The 18,772-nt window shown below is 36.1% G+C and overlaps 1 protein-coding gene across 4 annotated transcripts; it reads right to left on the reverse strand.

Moving 5' to 3' along the window:
* Nucleotides 1-1,542: 1,542 nt before the first annotated feature.
* Nucleotides 1,543-11,884, reverse strand: LOC148867052 (transcription factor GTE12-like). 4 transcript variants are annotated; one of them, XM_088978139.1, is made up of 12 exons: nt 11,556-11,884; nt 9,523-10,636; nt 7,039-8,251; nt 6,863-6,920; nt 6,617-6,760; nt 6,420-6,484; nt 6,248-6,308; nt 6,071-6,154; nt 5,867-5,988; nt 5,709-5,775; nt 2,176-2,297; nt 1,543-2,079 (listed from the first exon to the last, which is right to left on the reverse strand). In XM_088978139.1, exons 3-12 carry the CDS (start codon nt 8,122-8,124, stop codon nt 1,792-1,794), a joined length of 2,097 nt encoding a protein of 698 aa, XP_088834265.1. In that variant the 5' UTR covers nt 8,125-8,251; nt 9,523-10,636; nt 11,556-11,884; the 3' UTR covers nt 1,543-1,791. The 4 variants fall into 4 exon arrangements, with proteins under 4 accessions (XP_088834265.1, XP_088834262.1, XP_088834263.1 ...); XM_088978136.1 differs by lacking the exon at nt 9,523-10,636 and having other exon boundaries at nt 11,556-11,883; XM_088978137.1 differs by having other exon boundaries at nt 9,537-11,883.
* Nucleotides 11,885-18,772: the final 6,888 nt, after the last annotated feature.

Genomic DNA, 18,772 nt, shown 5'->3' on the forward strand with positions numbered 1-18,772 from the left:
ACTGAAAAACAGTACCCCAAATGCTCATCGTTATTTTTTTTTTATCAATAACACAATTCATTAATAGCTTCGTTATTATTATAAATGTTAAATACCTTCGCAACAGTGAACAGCTTCTTGGACAAAGATCTGCACAAATCACTGGAATGAAGTGATGGCAGTTTGTAATTATACAAACAACACAACTAGACTGGAAGAATCATCTTTCTTTTTCAGGTAAGTAGATGAGAGGGCCCCAAGGCTCCTTCCTCTTGGCTTGAAGGTTGGATGAATTTGGGCCTTCATCCTCACTGGTAAACTTGAAACTCTAAAATAGAGGTAGGTTGCGAAAGCAGTTTTCCATTTTCGTGTTCGTTTTCTTTTGGTCGGAGAGAGCTTTTGAAAGAAAACCCAGGAATATAGTGGAAAAAAAAAGGCGGCGTTCCCCTTTGCACACACACCCTCCCCCCCCCCCCCTCCTCCCCTGCGGTCCTTGGCGGTTGATCATCTTAGGTCTTGGCAATTTGGCATTTAGAGAATTGATTCTATATAGGTCCCACCCTAAAGTTGATTCGATCCCGGCAATTTGGCATTGGTAACACGTGGAATAAATTATTTAGACCCTGTTTAATTTCACTTATAATAAACACTTGTTTAACAAGTACTTATTTTTTTAAGTGTTGAAACCACACATTAAATGGTAAAATACTTGTGTTTGGTAAAAGTCATCAAGAAGTACTTTTGTGTTTTCCCCTATTTAAACACAGCAGATGTAGCCGCGTAAGGGGCGATGAATTCAGTTGCAGGTCCACCGGGGTAATCAACGGTGCAAAAAAACGGCCGACAAACCTGTTAGACTCTTTTTGTGCATATTTATTTTTCTATTTGAAGCACTTTGAAGGGTTATTTGAAGGCAGTATTCAAACCAAATACTGCCTAAATGAAGGACGACTCCCTGTTTTCATAGGCATCGTATGTTTGAAGGCAGTATTCAAACCAAATACATTCGAATTTAAGCATCTTTCCTTTTTTATCCTAATCATGCTTGATCTAAACCTCAGTTATCGATTTTGATACTTAAACCTGTAAAGTGGAAACATCATTGACAAATGTTGAGGCCTCCTCCGGTGTTACCAGCAACACCACCGACGAATGAAGGTTAGTTCACCCAAACTCGCAAAGTTAAAAGTATCAACACATATCAGCCCGTATAGTGGGGGTAGAGGAGACCTAAACCGGCCCCTCTGAACCAGTTGCAAAAAAATAAAAATAAAAATAAATAAAAAACAACTCCAAAATGCTTAAAACTTTTGAAAATTTTGAATTAAACAAAATGACATTCACCCAAAAAATCAAAAAAATAACATCAAACATCCCCACCTCAATAAATGCTTAAAAATCAATAAGTGATTTGACAAGTGGATCACAAAACAACCTCAAGTGATTGTTAAAATAAGCACTTACTTATCTTAACAACCACTCGATCACCAAACATAACCTAAAACAGGAGATAAACTGAGAAAAAGTTTTACTCAAAGAGGTTCACGACTGAAAATGAAGACATCATATAATAATTTGCCCTTTCATATAATTTATATATGAAGTTGTACTTACAGAAACTAAACTAACCATTACCAAATCCGTCAACCTATAACCAGCTACCCAAAATTCCTTGTCTCCTTTGTTTATCACGCTCTCAAAAATGATTTATTTACACCCGATTGTCATGGATTGCAGAGGTAGACGCAGGAAGGAGGAAAAAAAACGACAACAGATTATAGTCCCCCGAGGGTCAAGCAAGAAATGAGCTTACTATGAACCAATCTCCCCTTCTTCCACATCCCCGTTCAAGTTTGCCTCCTCTTCCTCTTCTTCCATAAAATCATCTTTCCTGAAGAGACCTAACCGTTCCAACGGATTGCCATGGTGACACCCCTCCAATGTTCCAAGTACATGACAAAAGTCATCAGCGAACTCATCCACATTTCCACATTTTGGTGCTTCAGTACCACGGGCATCTTTGGGTTGAGTATACCCACCAAACATTTCAAGATCCTTCAGAATGGCTTGATTCTCGTCAATTTCAACAGTCTTCTCCATCTAATTGAAGACAAACAGTAAGATAACAAGAGGGACTTCAGTTTCTTTTTTAAACACTTCATTGAAGATAAAAATATTTAAGACCACAAGGACAACCTGCTGCAGTTTGATTCGAGCCGCCTCTCTTGCCCTCTCCCGCTGCATCTTTTGTTCAGCTTCTGCTCTCATACGTGATGCAGCTTCAGCAGCTCTGATTTGTGCCTCAATCCTAGCCTTTTCTGCTCACCAGAACAGAATATAGCCAAGTCTTAGAAAGGAAAACGACTTCAATACTTGAAAAAAAACTTAGATATCTTCTTGGGTAACAACAGAAAGTGCAATGTCGTATGGTCATCATTCCAAATGTCTAAGGTCAAGAACCAATCACATGAATGACCTACTAATATACTTGAAAAACCATGCCTTCTAATGTAGTTAATTAAGGATAAAAGATTGAGAAACACAAGCAAATAACAATGCTATCATGTAACCATTGGTATTTTATTGGTGTACATGCATATGTAGCTTTTTTCTAACAGGCAATTAAATGCTATTGAAGAAAAGAATGATATATAAGCCACAGAAAAACGTAACCAAATAACATGAAGGAATATCTGAAATACAATCAATCTTGAAACCCAAAAGCCTCACCCAGCACAATGACACTCCCCCCTTCCAAGGATACAACAACAAAAGCCAAACACAATTATTTAATGAACTTACCATGGAAGATTACTCAAAATATGGCTCCAGACAAACACCCATGACCAACACCCACCCCCCAAAAAAAGAACAAGAGAAAGCACAACTGCACAACCTTGTCGTGACATCAAACTAGAAAAAGGACAAGACGTGGCAAGAAGTCAGAACAATCCCCAGCCACCCCACATGCCCGCACCCCTCCAAAAAAAACATAAAAAGAATATAAGGGGCAAAAGAACACTCATGAAATCTTAAAGACTGTAACAAGCTTCATCATTCCATTGGCAAACAACAGTCTCATAGTTTTTTTTAGTTTTTTTTTATAGGAAGAACAGTCTTTTAGTCATCAATTGCCCTTGAAGTAGACATCTATGTAACTTGTGTTATTCCACATACACGTGCACCAAACCATCATATTCTACGTATTAAAATTTATTTGACGCAAGTGTTTTATAGAAACATAGTGACAGAGAAATAAATAGTTGAATCCCCTTCTTTATCAGATAGATTCATAGTTTAGTAGGGGCATCGTGCTACATCATAGGTTTCATTTCGTTCCCATATGCACGTGGTGCTAACAGTCCAACAACACATCCACTTCCATGATTGGAATGTATAACCACTTATTTACGCATTCATATCTGCATAAGAGATGTTTGTCTCTGAATTTCCACATGCAGGTTTCAGGTTTTGAAGCACACTCAACTTTTCTTTAATTAGAAAAACCAGGCAAATATGCACAAGTTGATTTCAACATTTACTGTCAAAAAATGTAAAAAGAAAAAATAGAGAAGTCACTAATACCTTATAAACACAAAGAAACACTTAAGAGCGCACACTTTCTCATTTCTTGAAGACAAATATGTTTTTTTATCAATAAAAAAACTTTCATTAATCAATCAGAATAATTAATTATACAAAGGGGGAGATAAACTCTCTTAACTCCCCAGCAGAGGCATGAACCCCCCACAAAGGGAAAACGAATTAGCAGATCTCTTCACCCAACTGAACTTTGTTTCCATGTCCTTAACCAGCCATCTGAATTTTCTCCTTTTGTTGTTGTAGTTCCATAATCCAAGCCTTCTAATGTTCATATCCTTTGCTCTTTGGGCACCTTCCAAGACTGCAAATATCTCAGCCCTGAGAGTCACTGCTCCTGATTGGGCCTGAGAACAGATCTAAAACAGTCCCATTCTCATCTGTAAATCAACCCCCTATGCCTGACTGCCCAGGATTCCCTCTACTACTACCATCGAAGTTCAGCTTTATAAATCCAGTGGGGGGAAGGGTCCAAGACATACTTAGACCCGTTTTGACCTGGGCACTGCTAGCAATCTCTCTCCAATTCCTTAGCAAATCATCCACATTAAAATCTGTGAATAGGTCTGATGATTTCAGCCACTGAACTACCCTGATGTGAATCAGCTCTATCAAGGTAAATATGTTCACTAAATTATCAAAAAAAAAGGTAAATATGTTCACTAATTGTTCCTATAACATTCCCTCGCTATAACAATGAGTTAATTCTTTAATATCTCAATTTATAATCCTAGACTTGAACTAACTAGTTATTGCCATTTGCTGTATTCCAACACTGTATTCTCCCTAGATAATTCATAACTAGTTTACTGAATGGCACCTTATTCATCTTCTGAAGTCACAGACCTTGAGCTTTAGTAAGATTCATTATACTTATCAGTTATCACATTTAAATGTAATATAATAACAAAGACTCTGGATGGTTCGATCATATGCAAAAGTGCAATCAGCGGCATGTACTTGCTAAAATCTAATAAAACAACAGAGTTTTCCAACCATTCTCTTTTTCTTTTTTTCTAATTATAAGAAATCTGATCAACATATATAAACAAGTACACCAAAAACATTATAATAGAAGAGTGAAAAAAGATATATTTTTAGTCGACATGCAGTCTGCATGCAGGAATTAATAAAACCATTTCCCACGGGCCCCCATACATGCCAGTGGCAAACATGTTCATCAATGTGAGCAGTTAACAAAATCATCTGAAATGATGAATAGGAGTGGCAACGAGCCGAGCTTTTCAAGTGCTGTTTGAGCTCGGCTCAGCTCGGTTTCAACCGAGCTCAAGCTCGTCTCATGAGGCTCGCGAGCTGGCTCATATATATTTGATATTTAATATATATAATAAAAATATTATAATTATTAATTATTATAATTCTTAATTTTTTAAATACCAAATAAAAAATATTTTTATATATAATTGTTTATTTTTATAAAATATTTTTTTTTCAAAATCGAGCTCGAGCTTATGAATTTTTTACTCAAGCCGAGCTCAAACTCAAGGTTTTGGCTCGAACCGAGCTCGAGCTTATATATATTTGATATTTAATATATATAATAAAAATATTATAATTATTAATTATTATAATTCTTAATTTTTTAAATATCAAATAAAAATATTTTTATATATAATTTTTTTTATAAAATATTTTTTCTCAAAATCAAGCTCGAGCCGAGCTCGAGCTTATGAATTTTTTACTCAGCTGAGCTCGAGCTCAAGGTTTTGGCTCGAACCGAGCTCAAGCCTGGTAGTATTCGGCTCGGCTTGGCTCGAATCCACCCCTAATGATGAACACATGGTCTACATGAAAATAGCATAACCTTTCTCACTTTTTATCAGCATGTATATAGCATACACAGAGAATATGTTTACGGAATCATCCAATTAAAGAGAGAGCGTTGGGCATATTTACCATGTGACAGAAACTTCCAACAACTAAAATCTACAGTCAATCACAAATGTATGGGCATGCCATGTCTTTCAGTAAGAAGCACTGCAAATGTGCAAGTTCACAGAAGACATGTACAAGTACAACAAAACTGGCACATGTATGGTTAGACATACATACACATGTATGCATTTCTAGTTAAAGTTCCATCTAGACTACAAAGTTGCAAAGGTCACCTTCCCGCTGCTTCCTTTCTAATCTTTCTTTTTCCTGCTGCATTTTGATTGGATCACCTTTCTCACCCTGAATGGTTAGACATGTAAGCACATTTTTGGAAACAAGCCATAAAACAGCCTTCCAATTTACTATATCCAATGGTAAGAAAAATACTTACATGGTTTAGGAGTGTCTTCTGTTGTGCTTTCAGGATGGTGTCAGCAAAGCGGCTCTTTAGCATTGCAGCACGGAGGGCCTTGTTTGGTGACAACTGTCCATCATAAACAGAATCCTCCCATCCTAAACCACAGGGGGATAAAAATAAGATTCTGGAAATTGTCAGATAAAATAATGTTAGAAGAATATGAGTAGACAAGTTAACTTTCTCCAGGAGCAGCAACAATGGCAGGAGTTGCAGGACGAGAACTAGGTCGACCATTTTCTTCATCCACAATACTTACAGCACCTATCAATAATATAAAATGTAATATTTATCAGTTCGCAAATAAAGGAAATGAAAAAAATGCTTTGTTCCTGACATTACTAAAACCTTTCTCACCATCAGAATCAGGGTCTGACTTGCTCATCCGTGCCTTTTCTGTGTCATTTTCAAGATGACCCTAGAACCAAGCACAACACTTCAATCACAGTTAGCATAGAATGCAATGTTTTCGTTCACAGAGCTCAACTGACAATGTTCATGAGAGTTAACAAAATGCAATCATATATACCAGGTTTGATACACCATCATTGTATGCATGGTTGTTTCTGCCCGATGATCTTTCTGAGTCAAGGTCTGTAGCACAAGATTAAATGTAATATTGTATATTACTACATGTTCAATGGCAAATAAATCTATTATATGCTTAATAATAAAAATCCAATAAAGAAATATTGCAGTAAGAGAAGACAGCAAAGACCAACTAACCACTCGAGGAAGCTTGGGTGAAATCATTGTTATGGCTGCACTGGGAAGTAATGCTGTTACATGAACAATTTATGCAGGCTCCAGGACTCACACGTGGCTTGGTACCAGCAGAGACAGATATAGGTCTATTACTATTGCTAGTACCTGTGTGACATATTGACAATTAACTCTTGTACAAGCCATAAGGCAGAAAATGTCAACATTTTTTTGAAACCGTAATGTCAATGTTACTCTGCCACTTCATACCTTTTTGAAATTCGTTCTGTAAGGACTCATGACCAGAAGTATTAGTTGTCTCAGCAGCCTGCACATGCAATGCAAATAATTAGAAAATAGCACAATTCAAAAAGAAACAGCATTGGCAGAAAAAAAAAAGTATTCAATAATCAATCAAAAGAAAAGGATGTAAAATAAGCACTAACACGTAATCTATTTGGATCTGCAGATTTTGCATCAAGGTAATTCCTTATGAGTCTCTGCACCTCCAATGCTGTCTCATCATCAAATGCATCAATATCCACTTCAATTCTTTCTTCAGCCTGGCCAACCAAACCCAATTTCTGAAAGAAATGAAGCAAGGGAAGTGGAAGTTTTCCCTTTGATATTTCCACTAGATCCTTTCTCAGTTTCTGCTTATCCACAGATGGCATTGACTTCCTGGGCAATGAATTTACATGGGAGGTAGGTGCTTTTTTAGAGCTTATCTTATTCTGAGTTTTCTTTTTCACCTCACTGGAAATTGACTGCTGCCCAACCTTTGTGCTTTCCCCACCCCATTTCACTTCTAGTGATTTCCATCTCATGTCAAAGATCCTATTTAATTCCTTGGCCATTTTATGCACATCATTTGCAGGAGGATTATAAAGCATGGCATTGGAAAATGTTAGCCTCACATCTGCCGCAAACTCTTCGGCACAAGAGTACAGCTTTTTCTGCAGTTTAGACTTTATTGTGCCCAAGTCCATGGGTTCAGATATTATTGAGAAATAATCTGGAATATTTAATGCTACAGGATCAACTGGCTGGTTAAAAACCCAACCAACCGGATGATTCATCAGCTTCTTCAGCAGGGCCATACATTGTTGCACCATACCTGTGTCCATTCTCTGTTTTTTTACCAATTGAACCTCCAATCTGTTAGGAGGTCCCCGCTTACTAGCACAAAGGACACCAGATTCCACTTTAGATTTGTCAGCAACACCCATTTCTACATAAACAGAATGACAATTGGTACTTTTTTGCACTTTGCTCATCTCTGTGCTTCTCTGCTCTTTACCAGAAGTAGTTCTACCACTTTCACCAATTAAAGAACCCTGCTGATTAAACTCACATGATCTTTTTTCAAACTCTACTCCAATTCTTTCTGTTGCAGACCTAACACAAGCAAGTTCAAGCTTCAACTTCTTCTTCAGTGCCAGCTTTTCAGCAGCAACCATGGTTGATAGCTGAAAGGATTGATAAGGGGCACTGTCTAGATTTATAAACTGACTTTCAGTGACCATGACCATGAACCTCTTCAAATTTACAAAGTAAGGAGCACTAGAAAAGCTCAGTGAAGAAGTAACTTTGATTTTTCACTGACACCAAAGAACAGCCAAAGCAATAGAACTTCTGAACAAGGTGGTGCACAAGAACCTGCATGATATTTTCTTGCTGGTAAGCACCACAAGCAAGAAGTAATATAATACATGTTTCCCTACAATAAAATAAGTAAATAAGAGAAAGAGGGGAAAAACAACATGAAATTTTGAATTTTAGGGTAAGTACCCTGAAATGCAAGAAGTTTCAACACCTCAACCCAATGACCAACTACTTCAGTTGGTTAACAGTATCAAAATTTAGTATAGGGCACTAGTACCCAAAGGGAATTTTGGTATTTGAGTTTTTGTTTAGACCCTCAAAGTAGGTGAAACAAAATAGCCCATTCGTTTCCACAGGCAAGCCTCCAATGCCATTACCATCTTTTTTTTGATAGATTCCAATTCCATTACCATCAGACTTTAGGATGCATATTTCAGACATTCCACAGCAAAGAAGAGGCATTGTTACCCTCTCTAAGATTTGTAAAGAAAATAAAATTCCAGGATATATGGGGAAAAGGAAACAAAGTTCATTATTGACTTTTCTTTCAAAAAGAAGGGAAAACATGTCACCAACATACTATATTTAACCGTCATTTCCAGCAACATATTTGAATAGCAAAATGTAAAATCCAAGGATAATTTTGGTAATTCTTCTTTTTTTTTTTTGAAATGTGATTTTGTATTAAAAGAGGTGATATTTATAATTATTCATAATAATAAGCATTTCTTATTTGGATTTGGCAAATAATATTGTACAAACCATAGAAGTTTTTGTAGGAATTTCATAGAAAGTATAATGATAACAGGACTTTTGATTAGATCTTGACAAATATAAATTGGACTAACCACTCATACACTAAACCTTAGACCTCTTCAATGTAGGAATGCAAACAGATCAGAATGAATCAGATATACCTAGATCCAAATTTGATTCATTAATACTCAAAACTGAAATCAAATTTTATTCTTTGAGTTTATATAAAATTCAGATGCAATGAAGTATTGAATAGAATTAATAAATTATACTAAAAGGATAAAAAATTATATGTTATTAATAAAATGAACTAAAAATGACTTTGATATTGTATATCATAAACAAAACAAATTGAAAATTACTTGTTTGAAACTTGAACCTATGACTAGTAAAAATAAAACATTAAAACCAGCTCTACTGATATATACAATATAATTTTAAATATACATAAGCATATGTTTAAATCGGATCATATCAGATCTAACAGAGTTGGTCCATATCCGATCCAATTTTAAGCAAGTCAAATTCAGAAGATCAAATTTGAATTCAAATTCAGACAAACAGGATACCATTTGCAGCCTACCCCATATAGTTGGGATAAGACATGGATGATGATGATGATGATGATGATGGTGATGGTGAGGATACCATTTGCGTCCCTACTTCAATGGCTATAAGTTTTTAGTGAGCAGAGAAGCTGAACTCTCAAGTGACAATTGGCTCAACGATTGGCACCCTGATTGCTGAAATGTCACATCAGAAGCCCTGGCCTTAAGTCATTTAGTTACTTCCTTAGGTCAGCTAACTCTGTGAAGGACAACTTTGCTTGACATTGAGATCAGAACAACTGAGTTATATCGGGAATTCGGGATTCATCCATCTCAGAGTGAGAATCTGTTTGTTTCCTTTTTTCTGTTGTAATTTGTAATTCCTTTTCTTTGTTTCAGGGCCCACTGGTTGCCTTCTAATCATGAGTTGCCCAATGGTAAGAAGTTCAAGGTGTTCCAAACACAATACCAACACCTTGAACCATGCAAGCTATCATAGCAAAATACAATTTCTTTCCTTCCAGATATTACATTGAGAACAAAATCTTGTAACAATTGTTTGTGTTTCTTGCTTCTATTGTATTAGAAATTTGAAGATGCTATACAAAGAATTCCAATCTTAATGACTTCATTTTTCATGATTCCTTTGATAAAAATAGAACTCAAAATTCTCAAGTTCCATTACTCTCCAAGAAGTCCAAAATATTCTACGATGTTACTGAACTCATGCATTAGCTAACAGTCAGCCAGCATAACAAAGCAGAGTAACGTGGTCATGTAATGCAACTTCTGAAGATGTCAGCATATAAAGATAAAATCCATTTGAATTTACAGGTATCGTTCTAAAGACTCAAGAAGTATGCAGCCACTGTAATTCAGTAGTTCATCTGAGACAAGGTCATCCATTCCATCTATTTCATCTAATTCAAAGAACAAAGAAGCCACTCAATCTGAATTTTTCTGTCTTTTTTCCTTTTAAGTCTAACTGAGAGAAGTTCTACTGGGTTAACCAATTCACAAGGAAGAACAGCCATATCTCAATGCTCTATCTTTAAAACACTTTAGGTCAGAGAGATTTATCCCATGGACTGATTCAACCATATCCCATGCATTTTTCTGTTATAACTGGTAAAAACTGTACAGTGACATCTCATTAGTTGATAGGTTCATTCAATTCTGCTTGCAAATCTTATGTTTACCCCAAATTTTACCAAAAACCGTATCATTAATAAATAACATACACGTTATCTCTGATTCTGATATGCCAACAGCTGGGTTCCCCAAACTAACACCATTCATTTACTCATCCCCGGAGAGCTTGGGACACTCAACAAGACCCAGTAAAAAGCAATAACAGTTCAATGAATGGGCCAAAAGTAAAATGTTATAAGTAGAACCGAGGTGGTATAACACAATTAACAAGTTCTTTGAAAAAGCCCTATTCCCTCCCTATACAATGAGTAAAGTAACCCGATAATACAAACTGCGTGACCACAGAAAAGGGAGTTCTTTCCCTAAAAAAAATATGCTATTCCAGTATTAAACTAGTTTCAACGAGATGATATTGAAGATGCTCAATTGTCTTCTGACAGCATACTTCAAGGAATCTAAAGATGGGTTGTTCCTCATATCCGATAAATTGAAGAAAACTACAAAATTAAAAGAAAAAAAAAACTCCAAATCGAGTCAATGATGTGGACGACAAAAGGGGGGTGGGGGGCAGAAGGGAACCAACCAAAACCCAAAAGCAAGAATAATCAATTTACCCCCTAAAAACAAAAACACAAAAGAAGAAGCATCAAAAGGACAAATTAAAACAAGAAACGACGTTGATTGCTAACCTAAAGTAACCGAAACCAAACCAATAACAAGCGTTACACGAAACAAATCGAATTCAAATCTTGTTTCATCAAGAATAACAGAATAGAATGGGAAAAGAAAAGAAAAGAAAAAAAGACGAAACGAACGAAAAGACAAAAAGAACTCTTAGTGGGGGTTCTCAAAAACTAGGGTTTTAGAGGGTCTAAGGGATTAAAATCGGAAGAAGAGCTTACGCATATAAATCGACGCGGTGGCGAGGGGATTGGAGAAGACCTCTCGGTATCTGATTGATCGACAAAACACAAACTCCTCCCCTTTCCACGAAGAAGAAGAAGAAAAGAAGATAGGCAAAGGAGAACAGAGAAAGGGGCTTGCCCCTCCTCGTTCCTCGCTTCCGCTCTCAGCTTTCTCACCCGTGGAAGTGAACTGTCGCAGTAGTAGTAGTACTAGTTTAGCGCTACTAACTAGGGTTTTATGATTTATCTTTCTTTTTTTTTCCTACAAATTATTTCTCTGTTTTTTTCTCTATTTCTTTTGGTTTTTTAATTTGGGGTTTTTCCTGTTTCGATTGCGTCTCCACTGAGACTACTATATACTCTAGTCTAGCTTGAGTCTATTTGGGGAGTACGGATTTCGGAAGCATTTCGCCTTTCGCGCATGTGGAAAAATCGAAAGAAGCGAGACCCGCGAGCGCTAGCTTTATATAGACAGACTGATCGGAGAGAGAGAACAAAGATGATTGGACGTGTGGACCGGGCTCGGAAGACATTTTTTTGAGTGGGCAGAGCCCGAAACTGTGTAAAGTCGGACCCGAAGCCCGGCCCGCGAACAAATCTTTACTTGTGCAACATAGAGCGATACACGTCAGCACAGAAGGTTGTTTGGATACGTGTTCTCCTTCTACTGGTTGTACTTGGCGTTCGCATCAGCGCCCAACTACCGGCGCCCCAAAAACTCCCCACACCATCAAATAAAGGACATCTGTCCCCCGGACAAGCTCTATTTCTAACGCGTGCGGACCCAAATTTCACCCAAAAAAGTGAAAAAACAAAACCAAAACCCTTATTCCCGCTCAGCCCCCCCTCTCTCTCTCTCTATTCGACTTCGGAGGGCCCTTGTTCAGTGTCCTTCCGTCTCCGCTTCCTTCTCCGGCACCGGCGTTCATTCCGACATCACCGGCGACTACCGGCACCATTGAATAGATGCCGGTTTTCTTCTTCTTACCTCCATTCGTTTTTTTTATATTTTCCCGAACCTATTATAATGTTCTGTATTGTACATCACTAGCGAACATGAAGGTTTTTTTGCTTCTTCCCTCTAGCATGGGCAAGAAGCCTCTCAAACATTACGAACAGAACATATAGTCCAAATGCAAGTGCAGGGATCTGTTATTATTGTCCTTTTTACTTATCTGGTATGGTGCCACTTCTTTATGGAGATCCAATGGATTCTCCCTCACTCAGAGAGCGTGCCTATTCTCAAGCAAAGGAAAATTCATATGGAGCTGTCTTCCTTTTTGCCATTTGTTGGATAGTTTGGAAGAAGCTGAATTTTTTAGGTTAATTCTGCACCGGTAAAGGTGATCATAAGCAATGTGAAATCGACTCTGAATAGATAGGCTGCCAATTCAAGACTTTCTCTGTGGGAACTCTGATTAGCCATTTCAGCGATCATTCGACTTTCCTTATTTTTTATTTCAAAACATAGGAACTTTACCTTCGAACGGTATGATCGCCAGAACGAATGCCGGCACCGGAGAAGGAAGTGGAGATGGAAGGACAGTGAACAGGGTACTCCAAAGTTGAATCGAGAGAAAGGGTCGAGCGGGAATTAGGTGCTGATTCGCCTGGCGTTGATTACTTTGAATGGTGTGATCATTGAAACGAACGCCTACGCCGAAGAAGGAAGTGGAGAGGGAAGGACGTTTAACAGGGGTACTCGAAGACTCGAAGTCGAATGGAAAGAGAGGGCCGGAATGGGGCGTTTGGGTTTTTTCACTGGTTTGGGTGAAAGTTGAGTCCGCACGCATTAAGAAGGAGTTCGTGCGGGAGGTGTTCCCGTTTGATTGTATGGGGCGTTTGTGGGCGCCCGGATGTGGGGCGCTGATGTGAACTCTTGGATTTGCACTTTAATTCGCAATGCGTTTTGGTTCCTTTACATTTATTGAGTAAATGTTTTGTATTTGTATGGCTTTAAAATCGAAAAAATCAATTAATGAGGCAACATTAGACACCGCCCACCCGTTGGGAGAAGCTCCAAAATGAAGTTTCCTAAAATGGGAAAAGTGCATAGATTTGCCAGCATCAATTACGTAAGGATGCACATAATGAGGCATTTGCTGATGGGGCATCAATTACTCAATAAATGTAAACATAACTAAACACCCTCATAATTTATTTCAACAAGGAATGCGTAAATGTCGGTATTGTGCAATTCTTGCAAAACTTTGCATCAAGAACATTTCATTTTTTGGATTTTAAGAAAGTTGGTCTTGGATTTTGATTCTTATTGACAAAAAAATTCATGTTCTTTTTTCATATTTATGGGGAGATTAGGGAAAAATTATTTTTGTCCATCTTTTAGTATGTAAATAAATTTCCCACATGCATGGAAGTTGTCAACACTTGAATGAGACAAAAATACCCCTCCCCCCTTTTAATATTAGATTTCTATGGCTAAAATGATCATTGCTTTATTTATATGGGAAATAAAAAAATATGGGTAAATGAGTCTTTCCTACAAAACATTTACCCAAGTAAGTGTATTTATCAGGATAATTAACTTACTGAAAGGTGAATGGAACCATAAGGTGAGAATATTTGTATATTATTTTGAGAAGAGGTAGCAATTAGCATTTAGCAAACCACCTCTTTATGCAATTCTTTGTTTAACTCTGCAAGATCTTGTTCAGTACAGATGGGGCTCATAGGTAGCACAGCCCATTGTGTACTATTTTGTCTTCATTTCGAATTGGGATCTATTCTCTATAGAGTGTGCCTCACACTCACTGCACAGCCATATCCCACCCTGTATTGGGAACATTTCTCCATGAATAATAAATACAAATAAGGGAGAGGATCCCGTGGCCAAGACAGGTTATGAGGTCATCGTGAGACACACTCTGTGAAGAGCATATCCGGACTCCTCCAGTTCATCCGAACTGATTTTTTTTTTTATAAAATAGAAAGACCTACAACTCAAAGTTTCTATCAGTTACTAGGCCATAAATAAAATACAGTTTTACATCTTGAAATTTTGAGTTTGATAGGGTGTGTTGATGCCCCAAGGTGGTTAACTGATCCACTACAAAATTTGCTTCTGTTAGGATATGACCATAAGAAATGTTGGTGTTGAAATTGGTGTTGATATCTTTGACACTCCTTGATGAGATTGTTGATGTTCCACGGAGGCTCCACATGGCTCCTAAGGCTGTCAAAAATGAGTTTTGAGTTCCCTTCAATAATAAACTTGAGGTTAGAAAATTTGTATGTAGATTTTATAGAAAAACTACCTTTGCGTCTGGTCTCCTTATCATTTTGTCATTTCTATTTAGTGTATTGATTGCGATGGTTTTAATTTTCTCCAATATATTATTGGGAATAACTTCTATAATTTTTTCTTTATTCCATGCTTTATCCAATCTAATAAATTCACTGACTTTTCGGTTTTGGTTTGGGTTGGTTTGCGATACTCACCTAATGGAGTATCGCAAAAATTGATCGCTTCCCCATTTCCAACCTTCCATCCTATTCCTTTTCTTAGGATTTCTTTGGACTCCAAAATTCTTCTACATGCCCAACAACAATTCTTCTTTGGAGTAGCCTGCTAAAAATTTTCATTTCTTAAATATTTGTTTTGTATTAGTTTGACCCAAAGGTTTTTAAGTTGGATTAATATTCTCCATCCTAACTTAGCCAAGCTTACTAGATTTACCCATTGGAGTTTTCTTAAACCCCAACCACCATTATCCTTATTCTTGCAAAGCACATTCCAATTTTTTAGATTAATACAATTATTGTCCTTCTTTTTCTAGAGAAATTCACTTTGTTTTTTTTTTCCAAACTAGACACCATATTTTTGGGTATTTTAAAAACTGTCATTATAAATTGGGGCATCATGAAAATAGATACTTTCAGTAAGGTTACTCTGCCAACTAGTGAGAGAGTGTTTTTCTTCCATCCTACAAGTTTTTTATTGACAATCTCCTCCATTTTCTTAAATATTTCCTTTTAACTCTCCCCTCAATTATGGGGGCACCCAAATAGGTTTCTTTCTTTCTTTTTCTATAGGGATTTTTAGAACTCTCAAGATTACTTTTTGTAACCCCTTGTGCATGTTCTTGGAGAAAAATAATGTGGACTTATCATAGTTGGGTTTTTGTCCAGATGCCCTAGCATATTTTTCCATGATATCCTTGATTCTTAGGGCATTGTCAATATTGGCCTTAGCAAATATTATACAATCATCTGCAAATTGGAGTAGGGGGATAGTGGGTCCCCTCGATGCTTTGAATTCTGACCTTCTTTTATTTTGATGGTTTACATTACCAATCATCCTAGAAAGGGCTCCGCTACATAGAACAAAAATGTATGGGGATAGGGGGTCTCTCCTTGCCTAATCCCTCTACTTAGGTTGAAACTTCTTGTTGGAGACCCATTTATTAGAATTTGGAAGGATACTATACTTATGCATTGCATAATACAATTAACCCATTTTTCATGAAAACCCCATTTTCTTAATTTTTTTAATAAAAGTCCATTCCAATCCATTGTACACTTTTTCCATATCTATTTTGCAAGCCATGAGTCCCTGAGTTCCTTTTTTTTTTCTTTTCTCATGGTGTTCATCATTTCATGAGCTACTAGAATATTATCCATTATTTGTCTCCTTGGAACAAAAGCACTCTAGTATGGGCCTATTATTTCCCCCAAAATAGGTTTCAACCTATTTATAAGAATTTTTACAATAATTTTATATATAATATTACATAGGCTTATTGGTCTGAATTTGTTAATTGTACCTAGGTTATCATTTTTCGGGATTAGTGTTACAAAAGTTATATTTAGTCCTTTTGTCATTTTCCCGGAAGGAAAGAAAGCATTCACTACTTCTTTCACAAAGTTTCCGATGATTGACTTATATTTTTATAAAAGTATGCATTTAATCCATCAGGGCCAGGAGCTTTTACATCTCCCATTGAATTGAGTGCACTCCAAACTTCCTCCTCCATGACTTCTTTTATTAAATAATCATTTTGGTCATCGTTGATTATGGTATTGATTTCCTCTAGTACATGATCAATATTTTCCATTTCTCCTCTTTCTATACCTTTCTTCATATTTTTTTAGTAAATAATTCTTTAATATCACTAATATTTTAAACCCAGTTGCCATTGTCATTCTTTATTTTATAAATCCAGTTTCTACTTCTCCCTGGTAGTATGGAAGAATTTTGTATTTTTGCCCCTAGTTTTAGCCAATCTGTTCTAGATTCTTTTTGGCCTCATGGTCTATGATTTCTCTTCTCGTAGGATTTTCTATTAATCTCTCTTGTACTTCTTTTATCTTATTAATTATTTTATTTTTCCTTTCCAATATATTGTCGAATTTCTATTTGTTCCATATCCTTATTTCTTAACTGTGTGGTTTCTTTTTTGTATAAATTGGTTGTTGATGAGGAGTAATTTGGCCCTCTAGTGACGTTGCGCCATGTGGCACCTCTGAACCATTGCATAACACCTCGTCACCATGTCGACAATAATGCATCCTTACCAGTGTTTTAAAAGCGAAAAGCGCACAAAAAACGACAGGTTTCAAATGTGCCTAAGGCGCAAGGCAAGGCACACACCTTTTTCAAAAAGGCACACAAACTTAAAAAAAAAAAAACTAAAATAGAAAAAAATGTAGAAATTATAAGAAATCAGGAAAATTTCAAAAACAAAGTTAACTATTAGTTAAATTGGTTAGATTGATACTTAGATTATTAGACATTAGGTGAAGTATATAATCAGCAATCTAAAGTTAATCAGGAAAATATGCAATCATCAATCTTAAGCCTACAGAAATAAAAATTAGAGATAACTGATAAAGTATGCAATCATCAATGAACAAATCTAAAATCAATTATTAGTTCAATTGGTTAATCAGCAAAATATGCAATCAACAATCTACAGAATTAAGAAATCAGCATTATATAATTAAAGGAGACTACAAAAAAAAGACAATAACAGAACAGTATAACACATTCAATGATTCAATATAAAATATAAAAAGAATTAAAGAATATGACTATGAGCACAACCTATGCAACATTAAATAATCATAATTAAAAAAGTTAAAAGACACTTTCCTCTTGGTATCGACATCCTCACCATGGCTCATACATAACAAAATCAATATAAAAATTAATCATTTATTGTAATAAGCAAATAAGGAATTAGTCATATTTGAAAAATATTAAAACTCACAAGCTATATATTAAGTATTTAAATATGTCAATATCCATTTTCTAATATTAAAAAAAGGTTCTTGACTTCTTCCATCAATCATCATTCACAGAGATCAACCTATACAAAAAGCAAGTTTAGTGTCTATACAAAATCTCAAAATAATTTTCTCAAATGTCCATTGACTCCATTTATCCATTCTTGATTCTTATTTCTTCAAGAATCCAACATTCATTCTTCCTCATCATTTTCATCTTCTTCATTTGGAAATTTCAAATCATCATCATCTTCATATTCATCAGATTTGTAATGTCGACATTCTCTTCTTCTAGGTCTTTTGGAATTGGTTGCATTTGGGCCACTTGGCTCATAACTATGAAGTTGAGCTTGAGCCCCTAGATCTTGTATATCTTAGTGGTTCTTCAACCCTAGAAGCACGAGCAACATGTCCCCACGTCAAACACCAATTCATCTTCAGCCCCATCCATCTCTCCCAATAACCACTCATTGCTCTCATCAATATCTTTTAGAGAGATGGGATCGGTGTAATTGCGTGAATCAAAACTCTCTTTTAGCATCTGGTTGAACTTAATAAACACCAAATCATTTAATCACTTTTGATCCAAGTGATTCCTCTTTTTAATATGAATCTGTGAATTCATAAAATAGAATTGAATTACTAAAACATTTAAAATTTAAATGTAAAATATAAATATAAGATAAATCATTACACAAGTAAATTTAATAAAGGCATACATGCTCAAACACACTCCAGTTTTGCTTGCAACCAAATGCACTACATGTTAAACTTAGAATTTTGATGGCAATTTTTTGTAGATTTGGAGTTGAAGCGCCAAATGTTGTCCACCAATCGACCGAAAATATAAATATTACCTAAGTTAGCAAATTGACTAAATAAAAATAGCAATTATTAAAATAACTAAACACAAATATTAATTGACTATATATGAACATTTGCCCAGTGCTTTTTACTTTTTCTGCCAT

Source organism: Nelumbo lutea, chromosome 3 (genome assembly GCF_056320005.1).
Source record: "Nelumbo lutea isolate HS-2025 chromosome 3, American lotus-T2T, whole genome shotgun sequence".
Taxonomy (NCBI): Eukaryota; Viridiplantae; Streptophyta; class Magnoliopsida; order Proteales; family Nelumbonaceae; genus Nelumbo; species Nelumbo lutea.